This window comes from Capra hircus, chromosome 9 (genome assembly GCF_001704415.2).
Source record: "Capra hircus breed San Clemente chromosome 9, ASM170441v1, whole genome shotgun sequence".
NCBI classification, from domain to species: Eukaryota; Metazoa; Chordata; class Mammalia; order Artiodactyla; family Bovidae; genus Capra; species Capra hircus.
In genome coordinates this window covers 53,136,092-53,152,858 of record NC_030816.1, presented here as the reverse complement: position 1 = coordinate 53,152,858, position 16,767 = coordinate 53,136,092, and the positions used below count along the sequence as shown (strand labels likewise).

The 16,767-nt window shown below is 38.5% G+C and overlaps 1 protein-coding gene across 1 annotated transcript in view; it reads left to right on the top strand.

Annotated features, from left to right (window-relative positions):
* Positions 1 to 16,767, top strand: part of THEMIS (thymocyte selection associated) — a 207,019-nt gene that overhangs the window by 72,551 nt on the left and 117,701 nt on the right. The window contains exon 4 of the mRNA XM_005684724.2: positions 12,800 to 13,848. Within this exon, the coding sequence (XP_005684781.2) occupies positions 12,800 to 13,848 (1,049 nt within the window). The remainder of the gene's footprint in view (positions 1 to 12,799; positions 13,849 to 16,767) is intronic.

Here is a 16,767-nt window from a genome sequence, read left to right as displayed (position 1 = left end):
ATGTTTATTTATTCTTAAACTACCAATAATTAATATTTTATCAGTTAGGTTTCTCCAGAGAAACAGTATACAATTTTATATAAATCAATATTATATATTATATGTAATTATATGTATATGCATAGTTATATGCTATTTAAATATTTAATTAATTTTAAGATCTTGGCTAATGTAATTATGGGGTGAAGGGCAGTGGCTAATAAGTTCTATGTCAATCAGACAGGCTGGCAAGCAGGAAACATAGGCAGAAGTTTATACTGCATTCTTGAGGCAGAGTTTTTTTTCTGGGAAACCTTTGTTTTTGCTTTTTAGACCTTCAGCTGATTGGATGAGGCTCATCCACATATTGAGAGCAACATCCTTTACTTAAAGTCAAGTGATTTGGATGACAACCACATCTACAAAATACCTTCATGACAACAGCTAGATCAGTGTTTGATTAAATAACTGGCTACAACAGGCCAGGCAAGTTGACATATCAAATGAAAAATATGTTAATTGTATAATTAAATATAAGAAAATGGCTCTTCACTTTTCTTAGCTTTTATGAGCTAAATGAAAATGTAAAAGACAGAGTAGTGTTACAAGATAAAGCCGTATCAAATGCAAGATTTCTCAAGGGCAGTCATGATGATATTTTTCCTGCTACAAATATTGGAGAGTGATCCAAAATGAACTATATCTGTTTGTAAATATAAACAGTAGAACCAGAGGAGGACACCCAACAAAATGGAAATTCATTTTATAGCTTCTCTAAAGTTGAAATGAAACTGAATAAATGGGAAAAAGTTAAGTCACAGAATATAAAGGAAACTGAGATCAATAGATAAATGATAAATATCAAATTTTAGTTTGAATGTCTATAATGAGGCAAGCTTGGAAATTATTAGCACATCTAATAATCATTGCATAATAAAGAATAAGCTATGATGCAGAAATGTAACTAATTCACTGAATAAATGAGAGTTGGAGACAAAATTTATGAAAGGACTTTAGAGAAACATAAGTGTAGTCTTAAAGTAAATAACAACAACAAAAAAATCAAACTTAGAAAGTGAAAATTTCCCCAAAATACGTGGACTATTTAATCATCATAATATAGGAGAAACTAAAAATCGAGAAAAGCTGCAGGCTAAAATTTACAAAATTTGTTGAGATAAAAATGTGTCAAAGCAACCATCTTGCCTTCCAGACTTGAAAAAGATTGTCTCAGTAGATTTCTAACCATGTACTGCTAAATCATGTCTAATTGCAAAGGATGGGCCCTTGAATGCTGAGTTGAGACCAAGAGTATTCCAGAATGTTAGCTGTCCAAGGAGTCACATATTGCCTAATATTAATCAAGCTTAAATATATACCTTTATTTTCTCTTTAAAGATAATTTTTAGTGGGGTCCCTCAAATTCATACTTAGGTAAAAGAGTTGTTGCAATGGGAAATGCAGAAACGCATCACATTATGATTAACATTAGCCCTAACTGTAAAAGGGACTTTCCCTGAAAAGAATAGGCAGAAAGACAGAATTTAATGAAATGACTCAGAAGCAGAGGGAGGAAACCAATGCTACCTTTTTTAGAGAAAATGGAATGGAAACTTTTTTCTTAATAGCTCCCTTTGGAAAACCAGAAATATACCCAATAATTCATGTTTACACAGGAAGAAAATTTGGAAAGTGTTAATTAAGGTTGTGTGAATATATATTGTTTTTACTTCAGATTAATTTGAAACTGGAAAATTTGTAAGAAACACTTTCAGGAATGCCTCTCATGCTCTGAATTGGTGCCTTCTTATCTCTTTATCAGTTTTTTGTGAAGATAAATTTTTGGGAAATTTTCTAGTTTAGCTCCCTCACTGAAACCATTTTCATTTTTGGTGGTGACAGAGAGTATTACATTTTTCCAGTTATAAGTTAAAAATGCTTGTTTAAAGATATGTAATACACACACACACACACACACACACACACACAGGCATCATATATACCAAATGTAAGCACTGGTAGTCTAAAGCTAATAAAGATTCTAATGTGATATCTCCCCTCTTATTTTTTAAAAAATATTTTGCAACAGTATATAACCATCTATTTGTAAGAAAAACAGCAGAAATGTTGATATATCTTTCTCTTGGACACATACTTATATGATAAAATTTGTCATGAAAATATTTCAGTTTGAAAACTTAAGTACGTCATATCCAAATTCTAGGAAACTTAAAAATATATGTTTTTATTTTAATTTTGGCTATGGAGAACTTTTAAAATCCTAAAAGATGATGCTGTTAAAGTGTTGCACTCAATATGTCAGCAAATTTGGAAAACTCAGCAAGAGGCACAGGATTGAAAAAGGTCAGTTTTTATTCCAATCCCAAAGAAGGACAATGCCAAAGTATGCTCAAGCTACCATACAATTGCACTCATTTCACATGCTACCAAGACAATGCTCAAAATCCTTCTAGTTAGGCTTCAGCAATACATGAACTGAGAATTTCCAGATGTATAAGCTGGATTTAGAAAAGGCAGAAGAACCAGAGATCAAATTGCCAACATCTGTTGGATCATAGAAAAACCAAGGGAATTCCAGAAGAATATCTACTTCTGCTTAATTGATTATGCCAAAGCCTTTGACTGTGTCAGTTCAGTTCAGTCGCTCAGTCGTGTCCGACTCTTTGTGACCCCATGAATCGCAGTACACCAGGTCTCCCTGTCCATCACCAACTTATGGAGTTTGGTTAGATTCATGTCCATCGAGTCAGTGATGCCATCCAGTCATCTCATCCTCTGTCGTCCCCTTCTCTTCCTGCCCCCAATCCCTCCCAGCATCAGAGTCTTTTCCAATGAATCAACACTTCACATGAGGTGGCCAAAGTACTGGAGTTTCAGCTTTAGCTTCATTCTTTCCAAAGAAATCCCAGGGTTGATCTTCTTCAGAATGGACTAGTTGGATCTCCTTGTAGTCCAAGGGACTCTCAAGAGTCTTCTCCAACACCACAGTTCAAAAGCATCAATTCTTCAGCGCTCAGCCTTCTTCACAGTCCAACTCTCACATCCATACATGACCACAGGAAAAACCATAGCCTTGACTAGACAGACCTTAGTCGGCAAATAATGTCTCTGCTTTTGAATATGCTATCTAGGTTGGTCATAACTTTTCTTCCAAGGAGTAAGTGTCTTTCAATTTCATGGCTGCAGTCACCACCTGCAGTGATTTCGGAGCCCCCCAAAATAAAGTCTGACACTGTTTCCACTGTTTCCCCATCTATTTCCCATGAAGTGATGGGACCAGATGCCATGATCTTCGTTTTCTGAATGTTGAGATTTAAGCCAACTTTTTCACTCTCCTCTTTCACTTTCATCAAGAGGCTTTTTAGTTCCTCTTCACTTTCTGCCATAAGGGTGGTGTCATCTGCATATCTGAGGTTATTGATATTTCTCCCAGCAATCTTGATTCCAGCTTGTGTTTCTTCCAGCCCAGCATTTCTCATGATGTACTCTGCATAGAAGTTAAATAAGCAGGGTGACAATATACAGCCTTGACGTACTCCTTTTCCTATTTGAAACCAGTCTGTTGTTCCATGTCCAGTTCTAACTACTGCCTCCTGACCTGCATACAGATTTCTCAAGAGGCAGGTCAGGTGATCTGGTATTCCCATCTCTCTCAGAATTTTCCACAGTTTATTGTGATCCACACAGTCAAAGGCTTTGGCATAGTCAATAAAGCAGAAATAGATGTTTTTCTGGAACTCTCTTGCTTTTTCCATGATCCAGCAAGTGTTGGCAATTTGATCTCTGGTTCCTCTGCCTTTTCTAAAACCAGCTTGACCATCTGGAAGTTCACGGTTCAAGTATTGCTGAAGTCTGGCTTGGAGAATTTTGATCATTACTTTATTAGCACGTGAGATGAGTGCAATTGTGCGGTAGCTTGAGCATTCTTTGGCATTGCCTTCCTTTGGGATTGGAATGAAAACTGACATTTTCCAGTCCTGTGGCCACTGCTGAGTTTTCCAAATTTGCTGGCACATTGAGCACAGCACTTTCACAGCATCATCTTTCAGGATTTGAAATAGCTCAACTGGAATTCCATCACCTCCACTAGCTTTGTTCATAGTGATGCTTTCTAAGGCCCACTTGACTTCACATTCCAGGATGTCTGGCTATAGATGAGTGATCACACCATTGTGATTAACCGGGTCGTGAAGATCTCTTTTGTAGAGTTCTTCTGTGTGTTCTTGCCACCTCTTCTTAATATCTTCTGCTTCTGTTAGGGCCATACCATTTCTGTCCTTTACCTAGCCCATCTTTCCATGAAATGTTCCCTTGGTATCTCTAATTTTCTTGAAGAGATCTCTAGTCTTTCCCATTGTGTTGTTTTCCTCTATTTCTTTGCATTGATCACTGAAGAAGGCTTTCTTATCTCTTCTTGCTTTTCTTTGGAACTCTGCTTTCAGATGCTTATATCTATCCTTTTCTCCTTTGCTTTTCGCTTCTCTTCTTTTCACAGCTATTTGTAAGGCCTCCCCAGATGGACATTTTGCTTTTTTGCATTTCTTTTCCATGGGGATGGTCTTGATCCCTGTCTCCTGTACAATGTCACGAACCTCATTCCATAGTTCATCACGCAATATATCTATCAGATCTAGGCTTTTAAATCTATTTCTCACTTCCACTGTATTATCATAAGGGATTTGATTTAGGTCATACCTGAATGATCTAGTGGTTTTCCCTACTTTTTTCAATTTGAGTCTGAATTTGGTAATAAGGAGTTCATGATCTGAGCCACAGTCAGCTCCTGGTCCTGTTTTTGCTGACTGTGTAAAGCTTCTCTGTCTTTGGCTGCAAAGAATATAATCAATCTGATTTTGGTGTTGACCATCTGGTGATGTCCATGTGTAGAGTTTTCTCTTATGTTGTTGGAAGAGGGTATTTGCTATGACCAGTACATTTTCTTGGCAAAACTCTATTAGTCTTTGCCCTGCTTCATTCCACATTCCAAGGCCAAATTTGCCTGTTACTCCAGGTGTTTCTTGATGTCCTACGTTTTCATTCCAGTCCCCTATAATGAAAAGTACATCTTTTTTGGTGTTAGTTCTAAAAGGTCTTGTAGGTCTTCATAGAACCGTTCAACTTCAGCTTCTTCAGCATTACTGGTTGGGGCACAGACTTGGATTACCGTGATATTGAATGGTTTGCTTGGAGACGAACAGAGATCATTCTGTCATTCTTGAGATTGCATCCAAGTGGCAATGACACCCCACTCCAGTACTCTTGCCTGGAAAATCCCATGGACGGAGGAGCCTGGAAGGCTGCAGCCCATGGGGTTGCGAAGAGTCTGACACGACTGAGCGACTTCACTTTCACTTTTCACTTTCACTTTTCACTTTCATGCATTGGAGAAGGAAATGGCAACCCACTCCAGTGTTCTTGCCTGGAGAATCCCAGGGATGGGGGAGCCTGGTGGCCTGCCGTCTATGGGGTCACACAGAGTTGGACACGACTGAAGCGACTTAGCAGCAGCAGCAACTGCATTTCAGACTCTTTTGTTGACCATGATGGCTAATCCATTTCTTCTGAGGGATTCCTGCCCGCAGTAGTAGATATAATGGTCATCTGAGTTAAATTCACGCATTCCAGTCCATTTAGTTCACTGATTCCTAGAATGTCGACATTCACTCTTGCCATCTCTTGTTTGACCACTTCCAATTTGCCTTGATTCATGGACCTGACATTCCAGATTTGTATGCAATATTGCTCTTTACAGCATCAGACCGTGCTTCTATCACCAGTCACATCCACAGCTGGGTTTGTCTTTGCTTTGGCTCCATCCCTTCAGTCTTTCTGGAGTTATTTCTCCACTGATCTCCAGTAGCATATTGTGCACCTACTGACCTGGGGAGTTCCTCTTTCAGTATCCTATCATTTTGCCTTTTCGTACTGTTCATTGGGTCTCAAGGCAAGAATACTAAAGTGGTTTGCCATTCTCTTCTGCAGTGGACCACATTCTGTCAGACCTCTCCACCATGACCCACTCATCTTGGGTGGCCCCACAGGGCATGGCTTGGTTTCATTGAGTTAGACAAGGCTGTGGTCCTAGTGTGATTGGATTGAGTAGTTTCCTGTGAGTATGGTTTCAGTGTGTCTGCCCTCTGATGCTTTCTTGCAACACCTGCCATCTTACTTGGGTTTCTCTTACCTTGGGCGTGGGGTATCTCTTCAAGGCTGCTCCAGCAAAGCACAGCTGCTGCTCCTTACTTTGGATGAGGTGTATCTCCTCACCACTGCTCTTCCTGACCTTCAACGTGGGATGGCTCCTCTAGGCCCTCCTGTGCCCGGGCAGCCACTGCTCCTTGGACGTGGGGTTGATCCTCCAGGCCACTGCCCCTGACCTCGGATGCGGGGTAGCTCCTCTCGGCTGTTCCCTCGCTGTCGCAGCCTGGCACTCTTGGCCGCTGCCCCTGCCTCGGACGTGGGGTAGCTCCTCTCGGCCATGCTTAGTGTGCCTGTCACAGCCCCCTGTGCTTAGTGCGTAGATCTAATTTGACTGTGTAGATCACAACAAACTGTGGAAAGTTCTTCAAGAGATGGGAATACCAGTCCACCTTACCTGCCTCCTGTGAAATCTGTATGCAGGTCAAGAAGCAACAGTTAGAACCGGGCATGGAACAGTAGACTTATTCTAAACTGGAGTACGTCAAGGCTGTATATTGTTACCCTGCTTATATGCAGAGTACATCATGTGAAATGCTGGGCTGGATGAAGCACAATCTAGAATCAAGATTGCCAAGAGAAATATTAATAACCTCAAATACACAGAACGTGGCAGAAATGGCAGAAAGTGAAGATGATCTGAAGTGATGAAAGTGAAAGAGGAGAGTGAAAAAGCTGGCTTAAAACTCAACATTCAAAAAACGAAGATCATGGCATCTGGTCCCATCCCTTCATGGTGAGGTGCTTGCATGGCATCATTGACACAATGAACATGAATTTGAGCAAACTCCAGGAAATAGCAAAGGACAGAGAAGCTTGTTGTGCTGCAGTCCATGAGGTCACAAAGAGTTGGACACGACTAAGTGACTGAACAACAGTGGAGAACTTAAAACATGCAAGAGTAAAGAGAATATTATAAACAATAACATGGATTTTGTTTTAATGTATTATCTAACAAAATAGTAAAATATATAAAATTTGAAGTTGATGCAATAGCAATTAGATGGAGTGAGTTGTCAGTATAGTGATTATCTGTGGGCTTCACGGCACTTAGTAGAGATAGACAAATGATCGATTTCAGCTTCTCTTCCAAACGTACTGTCAAATTAATCTGCCAAAATTCTATTTCATTTGGTCATTATTAATCTTAAATATTCAAGGGACAGATCCATCTTCAGACATAGTCTTAATTTCAACAGGTCTCTTCTCCAAACTCCCTGCTCTCATCTAAAATCCTGAGACTGATTACATGTTGATCACTGACCATATCGTTTTATCCTGCATCTTTATCTATAATTGTGGTTTTCTTAGGATGTTCCTTCTCCTATCCTATCTTGGCTTGTAATTTCTCCCCATCCTCAAAGACTGATGTTGTGGCCCCATCTTTTCTAATATCTATCTTTGGCCCCATCCAAAAAAACTAGATGTGTTATTCCATTCTTTTTCTGCCTACTGTAGTTTTAATTGAGCCTTTTACATGATTCCGTTTTCTTTCTTCCTCAGCATATCAGCTTTCCTTCAAAAATATTTTTAGTCATTACCTTAGAATTTGAAATGTGCATGTATAATCTAAGTCTACTTTCAACTAACACTAACCATTTCATGACAAGTGCAGGTAACGTGTAACAGAGTATGCCCACTTACTCTTTCTTGTCCCTTTATACAGTGCTGTCATTTATTTCATTATCAGTGTGCTGTAATCATCCAATATGTTTCTGCAGTTTTTATTTTGAACAAACTGTTATCTGTTCTATCAATTAAAAATAAGAAAAATAAAACATTTTATGTTGCTTTCATTTATTTCTTCTCTAATGCGCTTCTTTCTTCATGTAGATCTGAGTTTCTGTCATGTAATTTTCTTTTCTCTGAAGAACTTCTTTTATATTCCTTGCAAGTCAAGTCTACTGTTGACATAGTTTATCATTTTTGTTTGTCTGATAAAGTATTTATCTGTCCTTCACTTTTGTAGGGAAGGTAAAATTTCACCTTTACCCTCTTAGAGGTTTTTGGCTGGACCTGAGAATTAAACTGATCTTAAGATTAACAGGAGAAAAACATATAAATTTTCGTAAGTTTGACGTGGGAGCCCCCATAAGAAAATGAAGACCCAAAGAAATGGTGAAACCTGCAGCTTTAAATTGGGTTGAACAACTGAGACTTTTGTGGAAAAGTAAACTATAAGGAAAGGCTAAAGGAAGATAAAAATTCTTTTGACAAAGTCTGTTTGTCCCGAATTATCTTGGCTTTGACTCCCTGTTAAAATGTTTTCTTTCTTCTGGTATGGAGAACATCTTTAGCATGCAGTTTTTATCTCTTGTTTTCAGGAAGAAAGGGGAGATCAGCATGTTCTTGAATCTGCTACTTTTGAAGTACATTTAGCTCAAAATAATCCTTAAACCAAAGAGATTTTTTGAGATAGCATCTTCTTCCACCCTTGACTTTTGAAGGTTAATTTTTCCACATACAAAATTCTAGGTTGGTATTTTTTTCCTCTTTCAAGACTTTAATGTTGTCTTTACTATCTTTCTGCTTTCATGGTTTCTGAAGAGAAGTCCAGTGTAGTTCTTAGTTTCTTTCCTCCAAAGGTAAAATGGTTTGTTTGTTTGTTTTTCCTTTTTGCTTCTTTAAGTTTTCACTTTTCTTTGATTTTCTGTAGTTTGAATATTATATGTTTAGGTGTCAGTTTTTTGTGTTTACTAACTTCATTAATTTTGGAAAATTCTCAGCCATTATAATGTCATGATTGTGCCTTTTCTCTCCTTTTTCCCTTCTAGCATTCCTCTGATGTGTGTATTACACCTTTGGAGTTGTCCTACTGGTCTTCGAAATTCTCAGTTGTTTTTTCATTCTTTTTCTTTTCAGTTTGGGAAGTTTCTATTGACAAGTCTTCAGACTCACTGGTTCTTTCATTAGCCATATATAGTTTATTAATGAGCACATCAAAGTTATTCTTTAATTATTTTCCTGTGTTTTTAATTTCTAGCATTTCTTTGTGGTTATTTCCAAGAGTTTCCATCTCTTTGCTTACATTAGCTGTCTTTTCTTGTATTTTCTTCCATTAGAACCCTTAGTATATTACTACTACTACTACTACTACTAAGTTGTTTCAGTCGTGCCCGACTCTGTGCAACCCCATAGATGGCAGCCCACCAGGCTCCACCGTCCCTGGGATTCTCCAGGCAAGTTTGCCAATCTGAAAATTCCAAAATCTCTTCCATATCTGAGTCTAGTATTGATGCTTGCTTTGTATCTGCAGACTGTTGTTTGCTTTTAACATACCTTGGAATTTTTTGTTGAAAGCTAAGCATGATGTATAAGATAAAATAAATTGAGGTAATAGGTCCTTTGTGTGAGCTTTTAAATAGGAATTAGGCTGTGTTTGTTGGTTACTGTACCTGTAGGAGTCAGAAACTAACATTTTATGTAGTGTTCTAGTTTACTATTTCACCTGTTGTCTTTCCCTAGAGACCCCTACTTAAATAGGGTCATAAATGCCATTCTTTCCATTGTAATCTTCTGCTATTATATATAAGTCTCCTTGATATGGTTGGTGAAGTTCTGGGGAGCTGAAGCATTCTATAATCCTGTAATTAAGTCTCAGTCTTTTAATGATCTTGCTTCTCAGCTTTTTCCCTCACATCTCTTTAGTGAGATAGAATGGTCATCGGGGACTGGAGTTTGGTAATTCCCTTCCCACATCCGTTAGACTGTAAAACCCACATTGGCTGGGCTGTAGCAAAATAGATTTTCTTAGCTCAGGCCTTTATTTTAAGAAGAAGTGAATGATCTGGATGTATTTCAAAATGGTTACTTTTTTCCTTACCCTGCCTAAAGCATGAGAGGAGTTTTCTTAGAAGAATGAGCAACAGATAGATTGGGTTTGGGTTGGGAAGATCAGAATTTCAGTTTAAACATGTTAATTTTGAGACATCTTTTAGACATCTAAGTGGAGATCTTAAGTAGATATTTGGAGTGCAGGAGAATTATTTGGCTAGAGATACACATTGGAGAATCATCAGCATACAGATGAGACTTAAAGACAGATGTGAGACTGTGTAAGATCATGTGGGTGTGAGTGTGGAGAAAGAAAGGAGCAAAACCAAGAAACATTAAAAAGTATGTGTGTGGGCAGGGGTAGTGGGTGTTGTGTACAGGAGAAGGAACCAGCAAAAGAGTTGAGAAGAATTATAAGAAGGAAATAAGTGAGAAAATGATACAGCAAAGAGTCAAATCTACTCTGTCAAATGCTGCTGGTATTACAAGTAGGATCAGATAAGCTAGCATATCTTCAGAGGATTTGGTACAGAGGCATTGAATATAGGTCAGGAATCGGATACATAGAAATTGAACAGAAGTTAGGTAGCCTGGCCCATAGGCTTTCTCTGGCAATAAAATCATCCTAAAGTAAGACTCTGATGCTGGGAGGGATTGAGGGCAGGAGGAGAAGGGGATGACAGAGGATGAGATGGCTGGATGGCATCACCAACTCGATGGACATGAGTTTGAGTGAACTCTGGGAGTTGGTGATGGACAGCGAGGCCTGGCGTGCTGCAATTCATGGGGTCGCAAAGAGTCTGACACGACTGAGCAACTGAACTGAACTGAACTGAACTGAACTGAAAGTATTAAGACAGTTCTTTCCCCATCGTACTCATTGTGCCCAAATGCAGATTGTGATCTAGTTTGTATTATGGTCTTTATGTTCAATTTGGAATCCCCAGAAACTCCTTAATGACATCTATTCTACCAGTGTCAAGCTGTGCCCTCAACTTGAGAAATGACGTGAGTCTATGAACCCATCTAGTCCTAGCTCTATAATTCTTAAACAGTGTTCATTTCAATTGAAATAAGTGTGATTTTAAAGTTTCTAAAATTACCTTGGGGTTCAGGGAAACCTATGGCAACAATTTCAAAAGTTTGAGTACCAAATTTTATAAAATGAAATGATAATTTTTTTTTTTTAGCATTCCCCCCTTTTCTTTTTTAATGGAAAATCTTTGCAGTTTTTACTGACCTTCAACCTATAGACAACCATTGACTTTTTTTCTTTTTTATGTTAAAGAAAATAAACTAATACAATGTCATACTGTGTGTGTTTAGGAACTCTCTAGTGCAGCATGTACAAGTAATATGACACAAATTAGAATTTTCAGATGATCCATAAACAGTAATACAAAACATATTAATATAGGTAATGTATTATAAGAGAAAAATTCTGTCTTCCAAATATTCCAAATTATTCATTTACAAAAGCATACAGGGAAGAAAGAATATTGACAGAAGGGTGGCTAGATATACTGGAAAATAATAGTAGATCATAGAAAGGCTGAAAAACATTGTGTTGAGATATTTTCAAGACAATACAAACCATTATAAAATCCTTTTAATGTTAATGTAAAACTTTATTTTTTGATGCAAGACCAACTGTGAGGATATTGTGTGGAACAGTATATGGAGAGCAGATGATTTCAGGACAATATTTTAAGTCTCTCTGTAGTCTCAAAGAAAGAATTCTTGGGAAAAATAAAGAGTTTTATTATTCCCAGTGACACACTGGCAGAGAATACACTGGTAAGCACTCTGCCAGCAAACCTAGAACTCCTGAGTGGTCTTTTGACTGTAACATTCTGTACTACTCCTTTTCAATCTAGGTGTTAAGGTAGCACCAGCAAAGAAAGGAATAGTTTTCATGTTGCAAAAAGACTTCATTTTGGTATCCATTTCCACATATTAATTAATCTTGAGTACTTTATATCCCATGATTTTGCAAAACAGTTATACCCCATAGGATAGAATTTTGTATATAGAATGTATGTCTTGAGACTTATGCAGGAAGAATCTTACATAAAATACCCAAACTTTCCTCTAAGATGATTTTACATACACTATCTGGACCACAAAAACATGACCTAAAATGATATAATAAATTTTCTGGAAAAACACACATACTTTTAAACACATGTACATACATTCATGTATGTTATGCATGATAAAACTATAAAAAAAAATACCCCCAATGGAATTGTTAATACAAAAATCAGAGGAATGACTACTCTTAGGTTAAAGTGAGGATATGATTTTGGTGACTTTTGTAGGGTTCCAAGATACTAGTTAATGTCCATTTCTAAAACTAGGCAGATTTATGGATGTTGGTTTTATTTACAGTCTATTTAATTTTTAAATATAAAAAAGGGCAAGTCATGCATAAGCAATGTTATATCATAAGCAATGTTATATCATAAGCATCTGAGATTTTCTAATAAATTTATTTGGGTTACCTGGACTGAGTTTTTTTAACTCTCTTTGAAGTGAAGTCACTCATTCGTATCCAACTCTTTGTGACCCCATGGACTGAAGTCTGCCAGGCTCCTCCATTCATGGGATTTTCCAGGCAAGAGTACTGGAGTGGGTTGCCATTTCCCTAGAATACTTATTTAATTAGAGTATAGCTGCTTTACAAGGTTGTGTTAATTTCTGCTGTACAGCAAAGTGAATCAGCCACATGAATACATATTTCCTCTCTTCCTTGGATTTCCTGGAGTGATTTTAATACTACTCCAGAGCAACATTTTGATGCAAAAAAATGTCTTTTCTTTTTCAGTCCGAAAGGATATAGTCCGTATCCTCCCCAGTTTAGATGTTGAAGTCAAAGACATTACCGACAGCTATGATGCCAACTGGTTTCTTCAGGTGTTATCTACACAAGATCTTTATGAAATGGCCAATAAAGAGTTCCCCATAGTAGCTGAAGTCATAGAAGCACCCCAAGGAAACCAGCTACCCATAAGCATTTTACAGCCTGGGAAAACCATTGTGATCCACAAAAAGTGCCAGGCATCAAAGATCTTGGCTTCAGAAATTAGAAGCAATTCCTCTAAAAGACACTTCTTGATCCCCGCTAGCTATAAAGGCAAATTCAAGCGGCGACCTCGAGAGTTCCCAACCCCCTATGACCTTAAGATAGCAAAGAGTGAAAAGGAGCCTCTGCATGTGGTGGCCACCAAAGCCTTTCATTCCCCCTTTGAGGAGCTGTCATCTGTCTCTGTCGGGGATGAGTTTCTAGTGCATCACTCACAGACAACTGAAGTCTTCTGTGAAGGAATTAAAAAAGTGATGGATGTTCTGGTTTGTGAAAAAATCCTCAAAAATTCCCATGAGGCAGCACTGCTCCCTTTGTACATGGATGGAGGATTTGTAGAGGTGATCCATGATAAGAAACTGTACCAGATTTCTGAGCTTTGTGCACAGTTCCACCTGCCCTTCAATGTGAAGGTGTCTGTGAGAGATCTTTTTATTGAAAAAGACATTTTGGCTGCTACACCAGGACTACAGTTGGAGGAATCTATCACTAACTCTTATCTACTCATAAGTGATTTTGCCAACCCCAAGGAGTGCTGGGAAATTCCTGTTGGCCGTGTGAATATGACTGTTCAGTTAGTTAATAATTTTTCTGGGGATACAGGATCATTTCTAGTCAGTACTCTGGTCGAAGAGATCACTGAAGAACAGTATTACCTGATACGGAGATATGAAAGCTCCTTCTTGCACCCCCCACCTCGCCCTCCGAAACATCCCTCAGTGGAGAAAATAGAGTTAACTTCGCTAAGCCTAGCAAAAGAAAAGACAGTGGATCTGCCTAAGTCTCCCAAGGTAAGGCTATGATTTTGCAGTTTTTCCTCTTGAGCGTTTTGCTGGAGGCAGTTTATTTCAAATCTTTTCTGAATCTTGTTTTTGCTTACTTCTCTTCCTTTCATGCCATATTTGAAATGAGCCTTTCTGATGCACAGTCGATGATTGAACATCAACACAGCATAAGCTGTTACAGCATTTTGTATTTTGATGCTTCACCAGTAGATGTGACAAGAAGTTTTAAGAATTAAAAATAGCAGGGATGGCATTTGATTATGATGACCCAAACTGCTGTTTCAATGGGGTTTGTTAATTAGGAATGGTTTATAAGTTGCCTCAGAAGCAAATCTCATTTATTTTGGAAGAGCTGTTCATTTTTTTCTAGGTGGAGTTGTTTTAGTACTACATACAGGAAATGAGCACACAATAAACCCCCTTCTTCTGGGGGTGGGGTACCAGTAGCAGGCATCTATGACACATGTCTTCATTTTGTTTTATGTACAGAAAGATGCAAAAGCATCTTGGCAGAACTATGTGAGAATATGGGCATCTGCCCACATTCTGCCTGTCTGAGAATTGTCATCTTTAACAGTTCTTTTGAAAAACAAAATCAATAAAATTGCAGACAGTATGAGATCATTATAGAATCAACAACTCCATAACCACTCTAAAGATTTTGGGAGGGGAGGGGTTTCAGCTTCATTTTCTCTGAAAGTTGTTGCCTCTTGGAAACCACCTGCTGAGTGCCTGGAAATCACTTACCCCTACACCAGGGAGCTCAGGTCCTTCATCTGGCCGGCAGTAGTTAGTTCTCTGGTATGTGGAGAGAGTGCATTCTGGCCTGGCAGATGTTGAGCTGACAGCTTGGGGAAACAAAGCAATTAGTAAAACAAAGAGAGATGCTGTGTTTACTCTCTATACTCAGGAATGATAGCAGCCTCAGGCTTCAAGGACGTGGGTATGGAAATACTTTCACTTCTACATTTCAAAGATTGCATTCTGATTGTTTGCTGGGGAAATCCAATAAAGACCTTCAAACTCATCTTCAGGAAAAGATAAAACCAGCAGAAGTTTCCTTTCCAGAAAATCAGTTTTGAAGGAGTCATTTTGAAATTAAACTGTTTCCAAATAATGTTGATTATTATTGCTGCTAAACATGGAGGGTGTCTGGTAAACATGGAGGGTGTCTGCTAAACATGGAGGGTGTCTGGCTTCTCCTGTTTAATATATTTTTATTACTGAATCAAATGATATGAGAGATGGAATGCTGCTCTCAATTTTAGTGGGAAGCAGAAGAAAGTCCCATCCCCCACCACCACCCTCTCACCCTCTATGCCTATGCCTATGTCTATGCCTAAGCCTTCAGAACTGTTGAATACACTACATTGGAAAGCAAAAGAGACTTGACACATGTACTTAAAATTAAGGACTTTCAGATGAGATTATCCTGGATCATTCAGGTGGGTCCAAGTTAATCACAAGAGTCCTTAAAATATCTTTCTTGAGGTCAGGGTCAGAGAGAGATGTGACTACAGAAGAACTTTAGAGAGGTGGAGCATTTCTGCTTTGGTAGATGGAGGCAGGAATCATTGAGGCAAGGAATGCGGATTTTCTCTAGAAGCTAGAAAGACAGGAAAGCTTTCTTCCCTAGAGCCTCCAAAAAGTTTCTTAAGTGGTTAAAGTAAATAGGGGTTTCCCTGAGTTCTGTGAGCCACTCTACCAAATTAATGGAACCCAAGGATGGGATTCTGGGGACCTCTGATTTGTAACCATCAGACAGAAGCTGTCAATAACCTGGGGACCTACTACTTGTAACTGGCATCTGAAGTGGGCAGCAGTCCTGTGGGACTGTGTTGTTTTGATGGCAAAATGGTTTTTTCCTTCCTTTTTCCTTTTAATGAAAGTATGAGTTCATGTACCTTTGGAGAACCTAATGGTACACTAGGATTCAGGGGTGATTAGAGACAGGAAGTAGAACACAGCCAGAGTGGGCCTTCGTTTTCATCAAACATTGGACATGACTTGTGACAGTTCTTGCATCTCGTAGTTTCATCACTAGAGAAGAATGTAATTTCTTTGTTTGGTTCCAATTTTTAAAAGAAGGAGGGGTTTGGATCACATGCCCATTTCCTGTTTCAATCAACTCATTGGTTGTCCCAACTACAGCCAGGATTGGTGGGGAAGGGAATGACAACTAGTTGTCTCAAATAATAGAAATATGGGAGCAGTATGTGAAGGTCTAGAGATATAAAAGCATAGGTGCCTATTACAAGTAGGAGGGAAAAGACCAAAAATCCCTAAACTACTAAGAAACCATTTGTAGAAAAAATAAAAATTTTCAATATCTTTTGAAAGAATGTCAAATTAAAATGATCTATGTGCTTTATTAGGAAAGAAACACAAAGCAATAATGTTGTGTCTAGGTTACTGCTTAGAAAACCTTCCAGTCTTCCTCCGATGTTTCTTAAAGGATATGATACAGGATACAGATGAACAGTCAGATAAAGGTCTGGAAGGGTCAGGAGTTTATGGGGTGTGCAGTACTATCCTTCTGGTATGTGGATGTGTCCACTAAACTGAAAGTTCTCTGAACTCTACTTTGGGGAACTTTATGGACTTTTCCTCTTGTAAGCATGAACAACTACTAACTCCTTTTCCAGTCCTTCTCCTCTAGAGAATGAGGGTTAGGCCTGAAAATTCCAAGCCTCTAATTATGTCTTGGTATTTCTGGTGACCAGCCTCCATTCAAGAGCCATCTGAAAATCTACCCTGAGTCGCCTTATTAGAACAAAAGGCACCCCTATTGATAGCTTACGATGAAGGATGTGGAATTCGTGACTTCCAAAGAAGATTTAGCTTTGGGATCTGGGACCAGGCTTGATCACTCAGGCTTTTGTGTGGCAGAAGTTCATTACAGTGAAAAAGGGCAGAGAATGCTTC